Below are 25533 nucleotides of genomic sequence, written 5' to 3' on the forward strand. Positions count from 1 at the left end.
CCCTGAGGGCTGCCGGGCTGCCAGAGGGATGTCTGATTGCCATCTTAGGCCCATTTCCCCAGGGAGTGGGCCTAAGCCAGCAGGTGGTCATCCCCTGAGGGGTTCCAGACTGTGAGAGGGCACAGGCCGGGATGAGGGAGCCTCCCCTCCCCCACTTGAGTGCACAAATTTTTGTGCACCGGGCCTCTAGTATATATATGCAAATACACACACAAAATACATAGGTACATGCACACATATACACACATACATACACACTGAATTTATGATTAGTAATGGTTTTATAGAAGGTCATGGATGATAGTTCTTTTAATATTGCCACATTTATTGAGTTATAGTAATATCCTTAGAGTGATATAGAATGTTTAAACAGTCATGATCCTGGCTTATTGGACATACAGTATAAATGTGTTTGCTGTCCAAATTCTAATTTTGGTAATTACATTCTGTCCACCTCAATTTCCTCTGCAATTTCAATTACATGCAGTGTGTTCTCTGCTTTCTATTTCAAGATGGTAACCTTTTTGGTAAGTTTAAAGCTCCATATTTCCTTTGGAGGTATTTTATCAGGATAGTAATGAAAAAGAATTGAGTTGAAGATGTTTAATTTTTCAAATCATACAATTTCATATTTAAAATTAAAGATTCATTATGCATATCTGCTATTGTAATTAAAACCAGGTTATATTTAAATTTAATGTAAATGAACTCTGTTTTTTCTTAGAATTAATGACCAAAAAACCCTTCAAAATAATATGTTTAAGGAGTAATTGTTCCAATATCCAATAATTTAATTTCTGATATTCTATAATTTAATAATTCTCAGTTTTAAAATTTATAATGGATACTACAGATGTTTCTTTCATGACATGTTATAAAAATTGAATTTCTATAAATGTTATTTTTTTGTGCTTTAAAAGAGGACCTGTAGAATAATACTATATATTAGTATACTAATATTTTTAATATATTATATATAGTATAGAAAAACACTATATCTATATTTTTGGTACCAAATTTTACCAACTCTGTCTTGAAACTTGAGTTTTTTGGAAATTAAAAGTAATAATGGATAAAGATGTCTACAATAAAAGATAGTAATTTCAACTTAGTAAGAGGTATGATACATGCTAGATTTTGCTTTATGGGGTTTTTTAAATTTTTATTTTATATGAAATTTGTTTGTGTTTTTTAAATGTGGACAGTCTTTCATATGGCTTTATCAAAATATGTCTATAGAGAACTCCGTGTGAAATTTCAGGCGAGGAAACTAGAAATTTAGTGTCAATGTACTAGATGTGACACCTTCAAATATTAATTACCATTTGAACACATTCAAAGGAGAATTTTACCAAGTATTTTTAGTCTGAGCTTTCATGTAATAATCATAGCTAGGATATATTAATGCATAGACTTGGAAATAAATAATATACATTCATTACCTTATTAAAGTAATTATTTAAAGTAACTTATAAATGTTAAAATACAAATAGGTAAATAAGTAAAAAGTAGAAATATAAAATAAGGGTAGAGAATATAAAATTTAGTTAGAGATGAAGTTGGCATTGAAATATATGCCATAAGGGAATATATGACAGGAGTTTGGTTCACTATAGTTTTTCCATATGGAAGAATTAAACAAAGAAGAAAGACCTAAAAATAATGTTAAAACCACAATACATGGCTGTCCCAGATTGATTCACTAGGGTTTCATAGATACACATAATCCAACTGTGGTATTTAAGAAGTATGCTCTACTTCTTATTTGAGGTAAAATAAATGAAAAAGAATTTGTCTTAGTACTAAGACCGAACTACTCCAATCTCCCAGTCTTTACATTTTGATAACATGTATGTATATTTCATATATTTTAAGAAATTAACTTCTTTCATTTCCATTGTTAATACATAATTGTAATTATAATAGGGTTAAACAAAGTAATTAGGAGGAAACTTTTCAAAAAGATAAAATAACAAAATAGAACATTGGCTTCAAAATATGGGTAGGTTGAGATCAGATATGTTGTTCTTACACTATATCTTTTTCTCTTTAATCATAAGTATGCACTATATCTTCTCCCTTTTATTTCCATTACCATTTTGTAAAAAGAGATAATAAAAAAAAATCCCAGTAAAATGTATCCAATATTCTAAAGATGGTTTACTATGATGAAGAGAATAGCATAAAGCTCTTAAAAATCTGGGGTATATACCATATTTACTATTTTTTATCATACTCTACTATAATACTCTTTCACTTCTGACATTTCTGGTCATCAAAAGTGTCTGGTAGTTTATCCCACACCAAGCAATTCTGCAACAATAGCTGGCAATCAGACATCCCTCTGGCAGCCCGGCAGCCCTCAGGGGATGTCCACTTGCCAGCGGGGAGCAGACCTAAGCTGCAGTTGGACATCCTTAGTGCTGCTGAAGAGGCGGAAGAGGCTCCCACCACCACCGCTATACTGGCAGCCATCAGCCTAGCTTGTGGCTGAGCAGAGCTCTCCCATGTTGTTATTGTTAATCCTCACCTGAAGATATTTTTTCCATTGAGTTTTAGATAGAGTGGAAGGGAGGTGGGATGGAGAGGTAAAGAAAGAGAGAGAGAAACACATTTATTAGTTACCTCCTACATGTGCCCCCCAACAGGGACCAGGTTTCTGACCTACAACCCAGATATGTGCTCTTGACTGGGAATTAAACCTGAGATCCTTTGTTGTACAGGTTGAAGTTCTAACCATTGAGCACATTGGCCAGGGCTACATGAATCTTCTTTATAACCTTACACAGTGGATTTTGTTGCTCTTCCCATTCTACAGATGAGAAAATGGAGGCAGATAAACCGTTTGACCAAGGTCACTCAATGGTGGTGATACCTGAACTTAAACAATGGCTGATTAATTGCAAAGCCATGCAGATCATATGATGGTTTATATCTGGAAGTGCTTTTGATGTAGAGTCCATCATTGATCCACTTTGGAGCATAGTAACCATAACATTAAACCAAGTATAGCTGTATCTTTTGTTACAAGAACTTCCGTGAATAAATGAATCAGTCGTTACTCTTTTAATCATAATTTTTCTGTCTACATAAGTTCTTGATTTAAAGAGACATTATTCCTTCCCATCCCAGTAAGAAACATGAAAAGGGATGATTAAGGTTAAATAAGCTGGGGAGTTCTGAGCTTAGCAAATTTACTAATTTGGGAACTTGGACAAGTCACCTGATCCTCCTGGGCCTGGGTTTTCTCATATGTAAGAGGTTTTAGTTAAAATGGGTGATTGCTAAAAACCTCAACTAGGTTATTTGCTCTCATTAGAAGATGTAACACATTATTGAGCACAAATTTTGCCAAAGGAGTTTCACCTGACACTCAAGAAACCTTACTTATCATCCAATTCTGAAACAAAGTAGTCTAAAAAACAAACATCGACCAAGTAAACTTTTTTTTTCTAGGATCTAATTAATATATTAAGGAATGTTTCTTTCATATCAGTATCACTGTGGATACTCTTATACAAGCAGAGATTTGTGCTTTCTGGGCTATAATAAAAATAGTTATAACCTTGCTAGATCAATTATAGTGCCTTTTTAAAAGAAATATGTAGAGACTCCTCCTATTAAAACTTATAAAAATAATTTAATTTATAAGAGATAGTATTTTAGAAAACAAAAATATTGGTGTGTTATGATAACCACTATGCCTCACTTATGGGAAAGAAATTTGAGGCTAAACAACTCTTGTCTCTTATAATTGCTGTGACATCGAGTAAGCTTAAAATGCATTTCTTTAGAATAGTCATTGTCCAACTTCAAGATCATGAAAATTGCCCTCCCCTCGGAGGAAAATTCACATTTTAAACCAGTGTCTTTTACTGTAACTCACATTGTCATCACAGAATGTTGCTCCATCCTGCATGGCCACCTGAGACCCAGCACTTAGCATGACCTTTGGCACATGACCCCCCCCCTGGAAAATTTACAGAAGTTACACAAATCTGAAACTACTATTACCGCTGAAAGTAAAAATGGTGTCCTAATGATTGGTAGCTGTGATGAGCACTACTTGCTACAGCTTTTCCCAGCCCCCTGCTGCATTGAGGTTTAATCGGTTTTCTGTCTGTTTTGCAGCAGGGCTGTCATGGGCAATAACATAATTTTGCATATGCATCAGTTTGGCTCTAGTGCAGATTTTTGTTCACATTGGACTCCTACTGATGTGCACTGATTTAAAGTCTACAAGTGAAACTTAATTTTATATAGCTTATAAGTAGTCCCTAGAGGGTATTGGATCCTAAAAGCTAATATTTTTCAGACATAATCATCAGGAATAGGTAATGTATTACCATTAGCTACATTAGCAGCAAATATAACAAAAGGAAGCAGTAAGCATAAATGCTCTTGGCGACTTCATACTTTACAGGAAATATTAATATAAAATAACACAGATTGGGGTTGCAGTTTAACGTTATTCAACATGTTTATTCATAATGATTGTTTCATATTGAAAGAACACCAACATACTGTGTTTTATCAGCCAAGGACAATAATAGTTTAATAATAATCTATTTTAAACAGCTAGTGATAATACAACCAATCAACACATTAAGTGGTGCCAACATTGGCATCTCGCTAAATAATCTCTAGACATTGCAGAGAGTACATCTTTCAAAGATAAGTCAACAAGAGCAATCAGAGCAGAAAATTGGAGTTTGGTATCTTAGAATTAAAATACAGCTAAACTAAAGTTTTAATTGGGGTGATCGAAAAGGGCACTTGATGCAATGATCTCTTTCATTTGTTACTAATTGTTTGTTCCTGATAGGAGAAAAAAAACAAACATATACAGGAATGTTGCTGAATTGAGCGAAGATGGCAGTTTCCTTAGCAGCTATGTTTTATTTTCAAAAACGAGAGTGGGGGAGGAGCAAACTGTCTCTCAGAAATCCTTTAGCTTGTTTCATATCACAATAATTAATCCAGGGAATTCAGGGTCAGGTACAACAAACATGAGATAATTTATACATGCTTGAAAAGGGACTAGACATGGCTTATGGCAATGCTGCATTGGTCGGCAGAAGTAAGGGATCATCTTTTTTGTGGTAACAAGTCAAGAGTTGCAATTTCTGATTCGAGTTGCTTATGTTGTCTACTGCAAAGGGGTCAAATGGCAAGAGTAGATATACGAATGGACCAACTTCCATTTCATATATAATTTCTGTTACAAATGTCAGATTCTGATCTTCATGGACCAAGGCAAAATATCTTCTACTTCCAAATAGCTTTTTTGTATTCCTGAGTTGCTAAAAATAGAAATTTTAGCTTTTATTTTTACTAACAATTTTACTGATAATTTTCTAAAGCATCTTAGGAGAGAACATATGGAACATGCTTTGTATATGTTTTACATATTCTCATAGCCCCATTTTCAAAAATCTCAGAACATTATTAAATTAAAAATAGCATAAAGATTAAAAAATAGCATACAGGGAATCAATATATGACTCCATAATCAGTTGAGTAAATAAGCCCTGCCTTTACCATTTGCTCATGAATTGCTATCTTGTCAAATAATCCCCTACAAGTTATTCTTGATTTATTATGACTATTTTAATGCTTTTAAAAAAAATAATGCACTATGAAGCCACTAAGCTTTAGATTCCTTATATATATATCGCAAGAAAAAATACCAGTATTATAATTGTTATTCAGCAAATGTTCAAAATATACTATATTATAGACTCTCTCTGGGTCTTAGGGGCATAGTCCCAAATGAGAGAAAATGTCCCTGCCTCAGAGAGCTTTCAGTGTAGTGTAGGAGATGCAACATAAAGCAATAAACAAATATATGACAACATTACATAATAGATGCTATGGCCCTAACCGGTTTGGCTCAGTGGATAGAGCATCGGCCTGCGGACTCAAGGGTCCCAGGTTCGATTCCGGTCAAGGGCATGTACCTTGGTTGTGGGCACATCCCCAGTATGGAGTGTGCAGGAGGCAGCTGATCGATGTTTCTCTCTCATCCACGTTTCTAACTCTCTGTCCCTCTCCCTTCCTCTCTGTAAAAAATCAATAAAATATATTAAAAAAAATAGATGCTATGAAGAATTTCGAGGAAGGAATAACAAGATATGTTTGGGTAGGTGGTAAAAGAAGGTCTTTCTTGGGTGGTGACTAAGCAAAGGTGAAATGAAATGAGGGCATAAACCACAAAAATTGGAAGGAAAAGCATTCAGGAAGGGAACAGAAAGAGCAAAGTCCCTTGTGCAGAAACTAATTGGGAACCGTGAAGAAGCCCACTTTATCTAGTATAATTTTCGTAGGAAACGGTGGTGAAGAGCTCCCAGAGATCGGTGGGGGTGCCAGGAACACTTGGGGTTGCAAAAGCCATGTTCAGTCTAATGTTTAACTCAGTTCTTTTTTAGACATGCTTATGTGCTGCCCTCATTTAGCGTTAGATTTAAATATTCTGATTAGAAGCAACTGAACTTGAATGCTGAAAGTACTTGCCTTCCTAAAGTGTTTTCATTAGATTTAGAAATGTTGTGCTTTAATTACAGTGCTGGTCCCAGTAAGTACAGAGTGAATGCATGAGAATGGAAGAATTTGACAAGAGGGTGCTTCTCTTTTGAAATGCTTTTAAGTAATGAATGAAATGTGCTTTGTACCAAAATATATCAATTCTCAATACTTTCTTTGTACAGGGGCTCTTGAAAGTTGCCATAGATAATGCCAGAGCTCAAGAAAAACAGGTTCAACTGGAAAAAACAGAGCTGAAGATGGATTTTTTAAGGGAACGAGAACTAAGGGAAACCCTTGAAAAACAGTTGGCTATGGAACAAAAAAATAGAGGTATTTTCAAACTTCCAAACATGTTTAACACTTTAGGTGAAATATTTACAATAACAGTACTATGCTTGGTGATTTCTATACTATGAGACTACACTTCTTGTTTCTTACTTATAGCTAAAGTTCAAAGCAAAACTTGAGTCCTGGGCTCATATATTTCTTAATCTCCAGTGTACATGGTTTCTCTACTATTCATACCACAAGATATTGAAATATATCCATTATATCATTAATCACATAATTTTTTATTATGAGCTTAACAAATTTATAAATTTAAGATGCACAGCCATGAAGATACATTTTATATATATTCACAGTTGCCTTTTGAAAAACTCGAGTTAAAATCATAAAGCTAAAAGAGAAAATACTGATTATTCAAGTGAAACAGATTTAGTAAGATATTTATCAAATGAAATTGAAGACTGATGAATGTCTGAACAACTGACCAAAGGTGAGTTGTATAATAATGCTTCACTCAACAAGGTCAAGTACACATTAGAGTAGAAACCAATATGAGTGTTTATTGGGTAAAAATAATAATATTCTCAATCTATTGCTTCTTTCAACACACTCTACAATGTATGTACACATAATTTTAAAGATTATTTATATTTGTGTGTTTATTTTATGTATGAGATTGAAGAATATTTTGTTTACAACCAACTTTCCCATTGCCTCAACAATAAGTTTCTCCTAAGTATTCTAGAAAGAGCGCCTCTTTTCTTTCATTTAATAAGTATCCATAACAAATACTATATAAATTTTCCTTTTGGATATTTGACATTTAAAAATTAGTGTTCTGTTTGTTTTCAAAACTGACAGGACTTAGTATGTTTTTTCATCAGTTACTATGAAGCCATAGCTAGAGGATTCCTGGGATGAAGGTGATTTAGGCAATTGTCAACCCAATAGTACAGTTCTAAATAATGTGGCTTCATTAATATAATCAAAACAAGATAAATATTGGTAACAAGGTATGTTCTGTTCTAAGTGCATAATGAAGTTTGGTTGCAGTTCCTTATATGGGACTATATTCCATATGATAGCCATGTCTTGATTTTGTTTACACCTGGAAAAGTCTTCCTTTTAAAAATTTGTTTACAGGACTTAAAGGCAGATACTTGAATTCCTAAGTGAGCTTTTGGTTACTTGAGGGATCTTAAGAGTTTTCTTGGTTCAAATCTGTTGGATTTATACTCTTTTACTTCTTTAACCACTAGAGGGCAAAACATTTCCCAGGTGATACCAAGAACTCCCATTTAATTAATAGTGAACAATAAATTAAAAGTAATAACTGTCAATAATTATCGCTTATGACTGTACCTATTGAAGCAATGTATTATTCTGAAGTGAGAACATGGCATTCCCATTTGGTTCAATCACACAGAAAGGAGATAGAAAGTGGCCAGTAAAAGGTAATGGCTATTGAGTGTTTAGTGCCATGGGTGTGTACAATCCAAATAATAATTCAGAAGCTACTGTTTCTTTTCAATGAGGCTTATAAGCAATCATCTTTGGAAAGGGAAATAGTAGGTCCGTGACTTTGTTAAGATAAGCATATAATTTTCATACTATTAAGTAAAGGAAATTAGCACATTTATTTGAAACCAGCTTTGTTCTTTTCTATAAGACGGTAGCCAATGTACACTTTCTGTTAATATATGATACCAGCAACAATAAACTCAACAAGATAATGGTCTGACCTCTTAACACTATTAATAATTATACAAATGGGATATATGGACACTAGAAATTGTAACTAAAATTCTTTCTTGAGGCATATTACCCTACTTTATATACTGATTCAACACTGTGTTACAGAATTTTTTTTTTAAATCTGTAGTAAGAAATTAAATAGTACAGTTAGGATGATTGCTCCTTATTACTAACAGAAGGATTTTCTCATACAGATTCTGTCACATTAAATCCACAATATTTAACAGCCATTAAAAAAATGTATTTCAAAGAAAACCATTTGTATGCTTTCCATATGCTGATTGTTTACTTTATGTACGTATTGTAAAAAAAATCATACTGAAAATACAGCTGACATCCACGTTATGAAGAACATTTATTTGTCATTATTTATTGATTACATATTACAATACAAATATTTAAATTCTCCAGTAGGATAAAATGTATCATAATCAACTTTTTGTATCATAACCTACTTTCTTATACCATGGCACACTATTGTTAGCAGTAGCATAATTAGCAATGAGGTTTTATTCCCCACCAAATGCCTGAAAAGTAAAAGTATAACTTTCTTGAAATGTGTTATAGTGTCTATACATTTGCTATGAGGTAATTATTAATAATTATTATTATAATAGCTTCATCCAAAATATTTCTGCTTATATATGTTAACAGTGATTAAAAATATGTAGCTCCTCATATAAAATAATATTGTATTTCCTAAAATTTCAGGATAGAAAAAAAAATTCAAGATAGAATTATTAAAAGTTTAGCTGGTGTAACATTGTTTTGTAAAAAGGGAAATATACCATTTACTACTCAAAATCGGTGCTTTATAAATAGGAGGCATACGTATATATGTTTGTGCTATTCTAGACTACTCTGCACTATTCTGATTCAAGGGCAGAGACGAAGCCCAAACATTCCTTTAATTAGGCTTCCTTTATCAGTGAATTCAAATATTTACTAAAATTAGTTTCCCATTAAATCTGTCTCTAAAAATGATAATTAAAGCCATTCTTACATTGTAATATAGTTCAAGGCTAAGTAAAAATTGGTCTCCTTGGACATTTTACTGGGATTTATTTTAAGGTTGCATTTTTTTCCACTTCCTCTGCATAGGTAGACTCAATCCAGTGGAGGGGAAAAGAGTATTATAAGAAAGCTAGATCATTTATAAGTTTGATAGATGTTTAATTTAATACTGTAAAATTTTAAGAAAAAATGATGTGGACTCTTTTCTAGCCATAGTTCAAAAGAGGCTAAAGAAGGAGAAGAAGGCAAAGAGAAAATTGCAGGAAGCACTTGAATTTGAGACAAAACGGCGCGAGCAAGCGGAACAAACACTGAAACAGGCAGCTTCGACGGATAGTCTCAGGGTCTTAAACGGTAAGAGGTACATTTGTATGTGTTGCTAACTAACTTTCACTTTTCAATAGACAATTTAGATAAGTTTTGGTGGTTTTGTCTATATTTAGGTCCTGTCATTTGTTAAATTGTGCTCCTAGCACAATTTAATTGTGGTGTGAAGAATAGTCACATGTGTTGAGGGAAATGTATTATTTCATAGGTGCTTCCACTGTTTTGTTACTTAACTCCAGCATCTAAGACCTGGCATTGCCTCTCTGTTTAACCAAATCCGTCTCTACTGAAACATGATAAAAGAGTAATCTGAGAACTCCCCAACCCCTATCCAGTTTATGAACAAATTTGTGTTATTTATCTATTCAAACAAATCTTTTGATAATTCTTATAGTTACAGTCTCTGTTCCACCTTTAAAAGATGACATCCATTTAGGTAATTTTAATTTAGCACCGGAGTAAGAGGTCACTCTTTTTTTAAAGGACAATATTATCAAACGAAATGTGTGTCACTCTTACCTTTCTGTGCTTCTAGACTCGCTGACCCCAGAGATAGAAGCTGACCGCACTGGCGGCAGAACAGATGCTGAAAGGACAATACAAGGTAGGAATTTGCAAAAGGCTATAAATCTAGATCTTGCTATATGAGTTTTTCCTCGGCTTTAGCCTGCTATTCAAGCATGTAGCCTACCATCTGGGCCACATCAAAACAAGTTCAAACAAGGTCAAGTTCATCTTGCTTGTTTATATGAGTGAATTCATTTTGTGCTGATAGATTTTCTTTAAATTAACAGGTCATTTCTGTTTATACAGTGCAATTAAAAAGGAATAATTAATTTTAAACAATGTATGATTTCATCTTAGACACAGTAAATGTGTTTTTATTGAATGCTTGAAGCCCAATCTAATGCAGGAAGGATTTATAAGTTCTATTCTATATATAAATAAAATCATGAGTTAATCGAATAAGGAGTACTAATCCTTTGAAAATGTCTTCTCATTTTGTGATAGTTACTGTCAGGCACACACAAAATAGTCTAGTTGAATGTTAACAGTAAGTGAGATTGTTTAATCCTGTGTGGATTTTTCAAATGTTCTGTATGCCATTATAGCCATTTTAATAAAATAAGTCTGCTGAGCAAAATCATCAATAGAATACTAAAGGAAGTTGTGTTATACACTCGGAGGAGCTAAATATATATATATTGCCAAGATCACTCTATGAGGAAAGGACAAAATTTGAAGGTAGCATCTATACGCCTATATTTATTCTATACAGGAAACTCAATCTAACTTCATGAATACAGGACAGTGAAAAAGAGCATTTATTTTCTATTTTAAATGAAGATGATTCTTCAAAGCAAAGCCCAAAATGATTAATTGCTATAATCCTCCCAATTGCTTTTATTTTGCATTTTAAACTCAATCATGTTGGGGTATTGTTTGACATTAATTGTGTTACTTAATCAGTTTCAAATGTGTCATTCTTGGTTTAGTGTAAAGGAAACATATCTTTTTAAAGTACCATATATGGTGCAATCAGTAAGTATCAGAAACTTGAAACATTCCTAGAGAATGTTTTTTGCCTATGTTTATTTTACCTGAAATCCATGGTATTTTTTTTAATCCTAAGCCATGAACCATATGTTATTCTGAGACATCTCCTTGGATATACAAGATTAATGCAAATGTAAATGTAGAAAAGACTTCATTTTTAAGAGTCTTATGGATTTCAGCAAAATTATATATGTGTGTACATATTATTAAAATCATAAGACTCTCTTGCATCTCTTTTAAAAATTGCATACACATATTAACAAATTCCTAACAAAGCCAGTCCTCCCCATCAGAGCCAATACCTTAGTAAGGCCAACCCCTGGCTTGTGTGAGCAGGGGTTGGTTACTCATGCACTGACTTAGCTAATGTCCAAAGTGGTCTAAGAAAGCACATGAATCTCTATTTAAATGTGATATATAAATTACCTGCTGTCCACAGAATTCTCAAGATGGTCAGAAATCAATCTAAGAAAAATTATAAACAATATATTCTTGCACATAAATAGGAGATTTGTCATTAATATTAAGAAATATTTAGGCAATGATGAAAAATCTTTGCATAGTTGACATAATATATATTTTAAGAGTTTGCTATCAGAAATATTTTGGTCATCAATAAGGTTACAGTTATTATTATTTGAATCTTCAAAACTCACATATATTCAAATATATACTTTATTGTGGATAAAATCTTGCTGTATGAGATTGAAATAATGAGTTTTCTTTCTAATGTGATTTGCTTACTCTGAGGAAACTTTTTAATCATAAATTGCCTTTTTGTTTACTATTAAGAATGCTATCAGTTGGGCAACATAGAAGACCTACCCAAATAAACTCATAATTAAGGAAACAAAACATTTTAACAAGAATATATAGTAACTTTAAGCCAAATATAATGATTATGGGGTTATTTATTGCTTTTGTTTAATTATAATATGAATCTTCATTCATTCATTCATTCATTCATTCATCCAGCCTATCAATTGAAATGATGTTCCTCAAGTTTAATTTTCTTTTTATTTTAGTATATTTTATTTTTAACAGAGAGGAAGAGAGAGGGATAGAAAGTTAGAAACATCAATGAGAGAGAAACATCAATCAGCTGCCTCCTGCACACTCCCCACTGGGGATGTGCCCGCAACCAAGGTACATGCCCTTGACCGGAATCAAACCTGGGATCCTTGAGTCCGCAGGCCGACGCTCTATCCACTGAGCCAAACCAGTTAGGGCAAGTTTAATTTTCTTAAAATTGTTTCATGCACAGTTGGTTTTCAATAAGACTCTTAAATAATATTCATGATTTTAATTAGATATTATAAATGCTATCAAATGTAATTTAAAAAAATACTATACATGAATTTGTATTTCTGTGTGTTGGTTGCTAAAAAGTTATTTAACCAGTAGTTGAACAACCCAAGACTTTTAAAATATAACAGCAAAGGAATCCCCTTTTGCTACTCTAATTCCACTAAATAAGCTCATTTAGCCCTTTGAAGTTTTTTTTAACCTTAGAAACGAAATCCATATATTTGGAAGCTAACAAACAGAACAAAATTAACTGTGAACAAAATAAATCAAAGGAGAAAGACTCCAGTTAAATTCCGAGTCTAAGCATAAGATTGGGAAAGGCAAAGAAGAAAGAACCAGAACTCATGACTGATTTGTGACTTGGGCTGTGTCAGGCATTAGGGGAGCCGTGAGCACCTGCTGCTCCACAGTTCAGGAGTGACACGCGCACAGCCTCTTGCTCCCTTCGCTTTTTCTCTCTGTGTCCCCGAGCCCAGGTGTTATGATATTCTTTGTATTCTTTCTTGCTCCCAATCCAGCCATAACTGAAATTATTCTCTCTTCCAAAATAAACTCAACTTAATTAGGACAGACAAAGGAAACCCACATTTCTTCATGCTTGTCATGTATTTATTTTTAACATTTTGACAATTAAAAAATGCCACGCTTGGCCCAAGAGTCAGTTATCTAAGCGCCAGGCACTTCAATACTGCTCAAGTGCCAAGTCATTACCTCCTGCAAGCACCTCAGGTTAGACTAAATGTTGCCTTTTGGACATTTAAGACCACAATTTCCGAAAAACTATAGAGGAGGGGAAGTGGAAACAAGAAAGCAGTTTAAAAAGTATTCCTGAGGAAAAACGCCCTAAATAAATTACTTATCTTGATAAGTAAGATATATCAGATCATACTACACAGGGATGAATTCATCACTGATACTTCTATTTATTTTTATTGATTGATTGATTTTAGAAAGAGAGGGAGGAAGAGAGAGAGACTTCAATTTGTTGCACCACCCATTTATGCATTCATTGGTTGCTTCTTGTATGTATCCTAACAAGAGTTAAAACCTGCAACCTTGGTGTAGCTGTATGACACTCTAACCAACTGAACTACCCGGCGAGGGCTTCGTTGCTAATAACATGTCATAACTAACTCACGTTTTATGAGTTTGAGGTGATATTATGAATAAAAAAAACTAAAATACAAAAACTTGTTTTAAAAGCTGATCTGCATACTGATTAATGCTCTCATACCTTGAGTCTTATATGTCCTGATTTGTGTTGGAGTTTAAAATTTTTATTTCTAAGCTTTTTGTAAGATCTTTTGAATATCTAGAGTAGACATAGTATGTATAAATACTCACTGAGCAATTTTTTGCACTAGACATTAAATATCCTCCAAACCCCTTACTGCATATGTGGGTTACACATGCACACACTATATGCAGCCAATTCTGTCACTTGATGGCTCTCTTTAGCTAGGTCCTAGTCTCTTTTTGTTCTCCCTCCCGAAGCAACAGTATCCACCTAAGTAACTTGTGTATCTTAACAACTTCAAAAAGGATCTTCTCAGCCCATTCAGACATCTGTTAAGAGCACCAGATAACCTTCAACTTTTAATTGGCTGTCTCACCTGGAGGTCAAGGTCAGTGCACAGAACAGAAAGGGCCCTCCCTCCCTGCCCCTGAGAACCTGTCTCCCTCCACTGCTCCCCCCTATGGTACACTCATCTGTCCCATCAGGTATTCTCCTCAATATGTAATGAGGAGAGAGTCAGCTTGACATTTCCCTGTCACACCCTTTACACCTAATCACAAGCCTCCCCCTTCATTCTCTGGGCTTTTATTACACTGGCACCCCCCCTCCCCGAAAACCTCACATTATTCCCCCTTCGAGGGAGATTTGCCCTCTACCCTGCCTTTACTTACCCATCATGAAGGTCTCATCTAAGAAGTTCCTGCCTTCAGGAATGCTTCCTAGACTCCACGCCTGCCCTGGCAGCACCTTCCTGACCCCTGGATCTAGTTAAGACTCTTAGAGGTTCTGTGCACACCTCTCACTTCACAACAGCATGCTGTCCATTTATAGTTCCTTGTTCAAGTCTTCTTTCTCTCTGCAAGAAGCCAGCAGAGCATGAACCACACCAATTTTGTTCATTACTGTATACTAGTGCATGGCTGAATGTTTGACACATATGGTGCCTGTTGGGTATTGAAGGATTGCATCAAACATTGATGAATTAGGATCTATATTAGATCTTGTGGATGCTGAAGATACCATTGTTCTGAATTTCTCAGAATTTAGTTGGAAAGACTAATGGGAGCAAATAAAGGATATTATGATTCTGCCTACCAAAATCAGAATTACAAATTCAGGCAGAATTAGTTTTTATTCCTGACAGCCAAATTAATATTGTCTTTATTTTTCTTGTGGGCATTTCTAATAATTCTTTCTTTTTGTATATTTGGCCTAAGAGTTGGATTTTTTTATTATTCACTTATGCTCAATTTTTCATTATAAATTTATATTTAATTTAACATACTTTAATCACATTTCTAAATAACACTTTATTCATTGATTTAATATAAATTAACCTCATGCTTGTTTTTTTTTGTTTCATATAACTTCAAATGATTGAATCTTCCACATATATTGTTTAGGTGACCTATCAGTATATAGACATGAACTATGACATGGGAGAATGGTGAATTAGGTCTGTTTTATCTGTGTGTTTTATAAATTTCCAAAATATCTACAAAGTTCACTTTTGAAATCATACCTGTCCCTTTTTCTTTCTAAGTAAAAAAAAACTGTCCTTTTAAAACAAAGAGTAATTGTTAATCAGAGGGAAAGGGAGGTGGGCGGGTTGAGGTGAGTCAAGGGGGCATAAATGGGGAAAGAAAGAGACTTTGCTTTAGGTGATGGGCACACGATGTAGTGTGCAGATGATTTTTTTTTTAATTGTACTCTTGAAATCTGTATGGTTTTGGGAACCAATGTCACCCCAATAAATTCAATGAAAAATAAGTAAATGTTAAAAATAAATTGAAATGTGGACCACAGTTCCTCTGACATATTAGAATATCTGTAAGCTATGCTTACAAAATCTTGACTTCACTTGAAAGTACATCTCTTTTATTTACATCCAATGGCCATAAACAAAACTGTTTGGCTTTTCTTTTTTATTTATTTGTTTAAATTATATCAGATCATACAAAACCAAACATTCTTTCAAATTAAAGGACATGAAAGACTTCCTGCACATTAACAATCCTTTTTAATTTCTAATTTAAAAATATCTTCTTTCTTCTCCCTAGATAGTTGAAGATACATGTTTAATTTTAAAAATATTTATTTGTTCAACAAATATTTACCGAACACTGATGACATGCCAAGTACACTTGTGTTACTGCTTCAGCATTGGAAAAGAACTTTAAAAATTAATTAAATCTCTTTATTTTGCAAAAGCTTAGTGAGGGTACATGATTTCTTAAAAGGTTATACCATGATTTAATGGGAGTTGGGAATATAACTTGGTTCAATTGCTTTTCACATCCCCTTATATTTTTCCTGATTGTTTTTAGACTAGGATTGTTAAAATATTGCTCTTTTAAAATATGTATGCAGTTATTGTTACAGTAGCCTCCCCTTATCCTTATTGTAGGGGATACATTTCAAGACTCACAATTAATGCCTGAAACCCAGGGTATTAACGAACCATTTTTTTCATATATTTGCATACATATGCTAAAGTTAAATTTATAAATTAGACACAGTAATAGAGTAACAATAATAACTAATAATAAAATAGTCGGGAGGGGGAACCCTTCAGCCTGGCCTGCAGTCCAGGAGCCCTCAGGGGATGTCTGACTGACATCCTCAGCACTGCCACGGAGGCAAGAGAGACCCCCACCACCGCCGCTGCACTCACAACTATGGGCCCAGCTTCTGGCTGAACGGCGCTCCCTCTGTGGGAGTGCACTGACCACCAGGGGGCAGCTCCTGTGTTGAGTGTCTGCCCCCTGGTGATCAGTGTGTATCATAGCAACCAATTTTTCCACTGTTTGGTCAATTTGCATATTAGCCTTTTATTATATAGGATATAGGATTGCAATTATGCTTATGTGATCCTGTCTCTCTGTCCCTCTCTGTGATAACCAGTCTGAAAACCTGCCGGGACTGACCAGCAGACCCTGAGCAATGGATGACTGGATTACTCTGACACACATTTTTTTTTGTGAAAGAGAGGCTAAGGGACTGCTTGGCTATAGGGATCAAACAGCCCTGCTCGCCTGCCTTCTTAGGCTTTTATTGTAACAACAGCTTGAACTAAAATTAACTATTAGATACTATCAGCAGGGTAAGCATCCTTGAGGTGACACATGCTTCTACAAGGTTGTGTCTAAAGACTAAACATAGAGATTCCAGCAAAACACCCCGGGGCTCGGGATTGTTTGGAAAAGTCAAAGCAGGGGCTGCCACCTTCGGCAAGGTCCTTCTAGAGTCCCCTGACCTTTTGGAGAATCCTCCTTACAGACTTTCCAAACAAGTCCCGTACTTTCCCACACACCTACCTTCCTGATGGTCCCTTCCTCCATTTTCAAATCAGGGGCATAGTCTCTTCAGATCTCTGAAGATAGGGTAAGGAGCCTCTGGGACAACTTCAAGCATACCAACATCAGAATTATAGGGATATCAGAAGAAGAGAGAGGGCAAGATATTGAAAACCTATTTGAAGAAATAATGACAGAAAACTTCCCCTACCTGGTGAAAGAAATAGACTTACAAGTCCAGGAAGCGCAGAGAACCCCAAACAAAAGGAACCTTATAGACTTTCTAACCAAGCCCTGTGCTTCCCCACAATAACCCAGACTGTTACTAAGTGACTAGTAGGCTAGTAGAATATATAGTATGGATATGCTATACAATGGAGTGATTCACTCCCAGGGTGGGACTAGCAGGAAGGTGCATGATTTCATCAGGCTGCTCAAAATGGAGCACAATTTCAATGTATGAATTGCTTATTTCTGGAATTTTTAATTTAATATTTTTGAACTGCTGTTGGCCATGGGTAACTGAATATTTCAGAAAGCAAAGAAGCAGTTTTGGGGAAGACACAACATTATTTGTTTAGTAACTCACAGCTCCAAGGTATTATAGTGCAGGTTCCTACGAGTAAAAATTATTCTTTTCTCAAGCTTTTAAAAATTAAATCAAACATTGCAATACTCAATGAATTTCTTAGTAATATATATATTTTAGACTTAATGATATTACAAAGTGAAAGTACTCACTTATTAAAATAATGAGGTGGAGCCCTGACCAGTTTGGCTCAGTGGCTATAGCGTCAGCCTCTGGACTGAAGAGTCCCAGGTTCAATTCCGGTCAAGGGCATGTACCTTGGTTGTGGGCACATCCCCAGTAGTGGGTGTGCAGGAGGCAGCTGATGGATGTTTCTCTCTCATGGATGTTTCGAACTCTCTATCTCTCTCCCTTCCTCTCTGTAAAAAATCACTAAAGTATATTAAAAAAAATAATGAGGTGGAGTAGGGATGGATATTTATTGGGCCTTTCCTGTATATTCTAATTTAAAGCTGAGGTAACTAAAGCTCAGAGTGGCTAGCTAACATTCTCCCGGCTCAGGCTCCTCCCTGTCTGCCTGCCACTTGGCACCTGTGGGTATTGGGCCTAAACTGGCAGCCAAACATCCCCATAGGGGTCCCAGATTGCAAGAGGGTGCAGGCCAGGCTGAAGACCTCCCTCTCCCATGCAAAAGTTTGTGCACCAGTGCACCAGGTCTCTAGTCTCTCTCTCTCTCTCTGGTGGTCAGTGTGCTCCCACAGGGGGAGCGCCGCTCAGCCAGAAGCTGGGTTCATGGCAGGCAAGTACAATTGCGGTGGTGGCGGGAGCCTCTCCTGCCTCTGCAGCAGTGCTACCGAGAGAAGCAGCAGGGGTGGGGCTGGGATGAACTGCCCTGGTTCAGGCTCCTCTCTGCCACCTGCCACTTTCCACACTGCTACATCCCTCAGGGGATGTCAGACTGCCAGTTTTGGCCCGATCCCCACAGGCTGGCCTATGGGGATTGGGCCAAAACCAGCAGTCCGACATCCCCTGAGGGGTCCTGGATTGCTAGAGGGAACAGGCCAGGCTGAGGGACCCCACCTGTGCACAAATCTGTGCACTGGGCTTCTAGTTACTAAATGATATCCCAAGACTTTTACACTATCATAGGCTTAAATGGAACCTTACTTAAACTTATCACTTGTGAGGTATTTATGAAAGTAGTGTATAAGTTTGATTTCATATGCATATATTTATTTCTAATTCTTAAAGGAAGACCTGTAAATGTAATGCAAGAGTGGAAGTTTTCTAACTCTGTAGAATCGAGCAATGAAAAGTGCTAGGAGTCAGGTCTAGATTCAGATCTCAACTCTACTCTTTATTTTTTCTTTAGTAATTACTTAACCTCAGAGGGTTATTATGAATATTAAATAAAATAATCCATGTAAAACACTTAACACATACTATGCAATAGTAGGCACACAGTTAAGTTTTAACTGTTAATATTAAATCTTATTACTTTGCGCTAACTTATTTATAGTGCCTAGCAACTGGTAAACACTGAAGCTATTATTACTCTAACATATACATTACTTTTCTTTTTTTCAGAAATTTGGTCTTTATTTTTAATATAATGTTGATTTAGTTCCATATTAAAGTTTTTGCAGAAATTTACAAGAATTTTTTTGTTACCTGACTTAATTTTCCATATTTAAAGATGTCTTTATTTAGCTTAAAAGGGAGATCCTTTCAATTAAAAAACAACAACAAGAGGAGGGTATGCTTAAAACTGATTTCTGGGCTGCCTGCGGTACATATTGACTATTGTTTATTCACTTGCAAATATGTAATCACCATAGGGTTTACCTCCAACTATTTTTCTTGATCTTAAAAAAAATAAATAATGAAATTATATTACTATGAACAAAACTAAACAATAATACATTTACTCTAGTCTCTTGGCACTGGTTTCTGGTGTTTGGCAGCATTTCAATACAGCTAATCAATTTAAGACAGCATTGAATAAGTTGAACAAAAGATGATATTGATTGCAGGCAGTAACCAGTAAACAGGCTAATGTTCCATAGTTATCACAGGTCATTGTTAACTACTCATTTAACTTGACAGAGTTATTATTATTAAAGATAAAGTCTCAGAGATACTAATTTTTTAATATTTTGTAAACTTTTAGAGAAGTGTTTTTTAAATTTCATTAGAAGCATTTTCATTCTCTTAAGAAATATATAAAACAGTAAATCTTGTTTTTGAATATAGGTAGATATGCTTAGACTCAGTGTTGAAGGCTTCTTAAAGGTTTTGTTGGAAATGACTTCTTAGGTAATTTAAACTAATTATACATGAACTGAGACATAGTGGGCAGTGAAGTTTGAAGTTGTTCAAAACAGTAACAAGATGTAATTCATTATAATTATTATTACATAAAATTATTTTCAGTGTATTATTTAATAGAGTTAATTTTCTGGTTCTTATATAAAAAGCATGATTGTCATTATTTTATGTTTGTCTTGAATTATGACATGTGAGGCTTTGTGATTTGATTTCAATTCTTATTTCATTAAATATTAGGGAAATTAAGGCAAAATGATTGGGCTTAGTTTGTAATTTGTTAAAATATTTTTTTTCTGGTAAAAGTAATATAATATGTGATCAGTACTATGAGAGTTTAAGGGAGATAGGGAATATCAGGAATAATGAATTTCATTTAGAAGTTTCAAGAGGGGTAATGGACTTTCATACAACTAAATTGTGTTTTAAGTATTAAAGAGAGCAGTTATCAATGGAAAATATAATAATGTTTTGCTAACATGGATACAATTGAAGAATTGAATTAAATTGGTATGTTCATTAACATATTTATGGCTTAAATACTGTATGAAGACCATAATCAAAGAATAGTGACAAATGGAAATTGGGAAAGATATTATCAGGGGGCCCTAAAAATCAATGCTAGATCCATTTTGATTTAACATTATAATTAGTGATATGGAAAAGTGGTTAAACAGAGCATATCAATGAAATGCATAGATAATCCTAATTTAGAAGTAGATAATTTAGAAATTTCAGGCTGAATAAATTGAGATTACCTTTGTAAGAAAGAAAATTTGATTTTAAGATCTGTTTTTTAGTAAATACAAAGAAGCTCCACAAATATCAATGATAGTATATGTCCACTTAACACTGTTCATATTACCCTGTACTGACAGTGCCTGGCTGCAGAACAAAGAAAAGTGCCATAGAATAGACATAAAATAAGCCTCTGTCATTTAAATTTTATATGTTTTTGTTGATGATACTTTTAATTACTATAACTAAATAGACAATTTAGCAAATTGGTTTTTTATTGTGGTCTACATTATTTTTTTATTTTCTTTTTAGGCAATATATAATTATCTTTGGATTTAAGGAAAATTTATTTAAAATAAGTTTTCATTTTGAGCCATTTATAATCTTCATTATTAAGTGAAATATAGGTGGCCATTTTAGCCAATTAATTTGCTGACTAAAGATCTTAAGTAGACAATGTGTATAATGTCTACCAAAACTGAATGAAGAAGATTACCATTTGGAAATATAGATTAGTGGTCACATTCATAAAATCTGCTTTCTCTTTTTGTAACCACATTTAGATAGTAAAACTACACTGGCCATCTAAAATAACCCTTAATAAATATAGAGGATGACTACTTTAAGAATAAGTGCAATTTTTAAAATAATTTTGAGAAATGTCATTTATACTTTAAGAGTTATAAAAGTCATAAACTATTTAAGTTACATAAAAAGAACCATCATTCTTAAAGTATATTCAGTAAACTACAAGATTTGTATGAAACAAATAAAATATTGGTACATACACCCATGGTGACAGAAAGTATGTTATCAATTTTGATAGCAAGTATATGTTTAGACATGTATGATATATAACACCCTTTACTTTAAAATTTCCTTTAGAAAAAATAAAACATCAGTTAGACTACAAATGTAAAATGCTTATGGTGCATTATCCCACCTCCCATGATTAGGGAGAGAATGCAGACATGCCACAATAATGTTTTTTATTTCTACTGTTTGAACCATATTAATGAGAACATCATTTTTGAGAACTAATTATTTCTATTTGTCTTGTGTCACACTTTCTAATTCCCCTATATTAGCACAGCCAAAGCAAATTAATTGCTTTTCCAGCAGTTGAACCTTGTCCAAGAATGAGCTCACATTCCCTTCCAGTTTCCCTGTTTCTGGGAGTGCATTGTGTCAGAATTTCTCTGGATACTAAACATAGTCTAGAGAATATCTTTACAGATTTCTGTGCGCTCACTTGATGAAATTTATAAGTTTAAGTGACCCGCCAGGAAAGATAAAGTTCTTAGCTGCAAGATTATACATCAAAACAGTTAAAGTGAAATTAAAATTAAATGAATGAATCTCACTGAAGCAAAAAAAGCAGTAATTAATGGTTCCCTTAATTGTCTTCATAAAATATTTGCATGGGTCTAATTTGCATAATTTGCATGTATTAATTAATCTTTCAAAGGAATTTTGTGCTGAGAGAAGCCAAAAAATCTCTTTGTTTTATTTAACATCTAATGAAATATTTATCTTCTTTAATGAACTTCTCATCTTCATTAAAATAAAAATTGCACAAGTTTGTATGTTTTAAATGTTTTTATAATTGAACTATTCAAAAAATCTCTTTAGATTTGCAACAGCTGAAAAACAAACACATTACTTACCATTCAGTATCATCTCAAAACAGCAATATTTTTTTAAAAGAAAACCTAATTTTACTTTCTCAAATGTGGCAAAGCATTTGGTGAATAAATATAGTGATTTAGTGTTAAAAGTATGATTTACAAAAGCCTGATCATTTCTTTTAATGGCAGTGTTATATTTATGGCTGAAATAGTAGGTAACAAGTGGGAATACATGAGAATCAGTATGTTTAATTGTTTGGGAAATGGTTCATTAGTTGAAAATATTTTAGTTGGTTGAAATAAATTAGTCCGTTAAAATTCAAAATATCCATTTGCTATTAATAACAATTGCTAGATTGACTGACAATATTTTCTGACAGAGGCTATACAGTTTCAACTTTATTCTAAATCTGCCTGCTGGAGATTTGCAGCCAGAGTTTCTCCTCTCACAAACTAAGAGATCCCAGCGAAAAATCAAGACATGCCTTAAAAGGGATGAAATCCAAAGTGTTATCAAGTGCCAAATGGTATATTTTCAAGAGAACTAAATAAGAGTCTGTGGAGACTAGAAGATATATATAGAGTCCCAGTGCACTAAAGGCCCGGTGCACGAATTTGTGCAACAGTGGGGTCCTTTGGCCTGGCCTGCGGGATCAGCGTGAAACTGGCTCTCCAACTTCCCCTGAGGGGTCCCAGATTGCGAGAGGGCTCAGGCCAGGCCAAGGGACCCCACTGGTGCACAAATGGGGCCAGGGAGGAACCGCAGAAGGGCTCCAGGGACCCCAGCAGCAAGCTAACCTACAGGTTGGAGCGACTGCCCCCTGGTGGTCAGTGCACATCATAGCAGTTGGTCGACTGGTTGACTGTCTGGTTCTGTAGATAAAAGACCAATAATTTAGCAGAGATTGGCATCAAAAACCGTTTCTTACAAAGAAGAACACCAGCTAATGTTTCTAAAGCAATTTGAAGTTTGCTCAGCCTTTTCTCAGATGTTATTTTATGATCCTCATGCGTGCCCATTTTATACTATTTGAGAAAACTGAGGTGTATAGAGGTAAAGCAAAGTGCTTAGAAGCAAACTGAATTCAGAACCTTGTGTCCCTTTAACTCCATATACTTTTCTTCTATATGACAATCATTTCTTATGATAATTTATGAAGTGGCTATAAATGCCTAAATATTAAACTAGATAAGGAGGGTGGCATAAATTTATAAAGATTAAGATTCAAAATGCAAATATATAGTTTTTTTTCCATGTTAAGTTTAGTAATGTGATAAAATCAATTCCATTGTCTAGGGTTTTCTTTAGGATTTATCTTTAGGGAAGCTGAAAGGCATTTCCATTAGGCAACAGTTATTTCTTAGCCTTGCAACTGCTCTCATAATTTACAAATTCTCATGAAGTTTTCTCTAATATAAAAAGGAAAATAAAGTCATTAGGTTACAAAATTATTATTAATCAGTTACAAATAAATGTCAATGCAGATTTTCTCTAGCATTAACATTGATAATTTGTTTAAATAACTGAGTTCTAAAAAAATTAAAATTAACATTAGGATGAGTCAGGCCTAGAAGGGCCCTGGTAAACTGAGAGCTAGAGTCTAGTGTCAACACTCCTGTTTGTTAGTGTTGTCACCCTGGTAACTCACTTTAACTGCTAAGATCTGCTCTAAGTGTCAATTGCAGAGACATCTAATTTTTTATTAGTACACACACACACACACACACACACACACACACACACACATACACACAGTATGTCCATGGTCCACTGTGGATGCATGCATGTATTCTGGAATCAGACTACTTGAGATCAAATCTCCACACTGCTGTCTATTATCTGTACAACACTGAGTGTGTAAATCAAACTTTCTGATTTTTTGGGTTCCTAATGTATAAAACACAGATAATGATCATAATATCCATCTCACAGAGTTGTATGGGGATTAAGTGAATGAATATATAAAAACAGCTTAGGACAGTGCCTGGTAGAGGCTAACTTATAGTAAGAATGTGCTATTTTTATAATTATGCACAAGTTTAATGTAATGATACTTCCAATAGTGTTCACTAGTGGTAAAAATTAAATCATTTTAGGAATGAAAAGAAAATGTTTAATACAATGAATAATTTTTCCTATGTGATACATGCTTTTTCTTTTAGAATGTTCTGAGGTGGAAAATAAAAATTATATTTACCAGAGTTTCCAAAGCATTAAAAAATTAATGATAGAGTGTGAATTGAAATATTTATGTCAATCTAAGCAACATGGGTTAGGGAGATTTATTTGCAGCCATGTATTCTGTATTATTATTCATCTCTTTCCAAATTAAGTAAAAGACAAACCAATTATTTTTTTTTACTCATTTAAGATGGAAGCATAAGAGCCTCTTAATTTTTTTATTATATTTTGGTAAATTTCTCTTAATATGGTTTGTATTCTCATAGAGTGTGGAGTAGCTACAGACTCTCCTAATTCACATATAATCATACTCCAGAGATAGTAAATCTCCAAACATAGTTCCACTTAAGCTTACTAATTACACCTATAAAACGATGAATGATGGCTACAAATTATTGGATCTGACTCTCATTCTTTATTTATTTCTCCCTGGGAGAAAGAGACTGGATGGGGAGGTTTTAGATCATAAATTATTCCCATACATAATCAGGTGTGTTGTGTTTTACTTTGATATTGCATACTGTGGTTTTACATTTACTTATGGAATTCCTATTTTAGCAGATTAAAAACTAATTATTTGATTTTCATGATAAAATTATATTTACTTGTATTAATAATTTCAATTTCTGTATTTTTTAATGACTTATACTGGGTAATATAATTTCAAGATATCTTGTTCCAAGTTATCAGTCTTTTGATTGTTTTTTATAAATTTTTTCAGAAAAGTCATACAAAATGTTACAGTCTAAACCTATCCTTGGTAAAAAGTTTGGAAATAAAGAGAAATTTTACAAATGAAAAATGTAGATTAGATGTGAGTCAGC

General features: G+C 34.1%; 1 protein-coding gene across 1 annotated transcript in view; it reads left to right on the forward strand.

The window, feature by feature from the left end:
* Positions 1-25533, forward strand: part of DACH1 (dachshund family transcription factor 1) — a 434735-nt gene that overhangs the window by 380787 nt on the left and 28415 nt on the right. Inside the window, exons 10-12 of the mRNA XM_006753744.2 lie at positions 6708-6855; positions 9793-9936; positions 10445-10513. Coding sequence (XP_006753807.1) covers positions 6708-6855; positions 9793-9936; positions 10445-10513 — 361 coding nt within the window. The remainder of the gene's footprint in view (positions 1-6707; positions 6856-9792; positions 9937-10444; positions 10514-25533) is intronic.

Source organism: Myotis davidii, unplaced genomic scaffold (assembly GCF_000327345.1).
Source record: "Myotis davidii unplaced genomic scaffold, ASM32734v1 scaffold10, whole genome shotgun sequence".
Lineage (NCBI taxonomy): Eukaryota > Metazoa > Chordata > Mammalia > Chiroptera > Vespertilionidae > Myotis > Myotis davidii.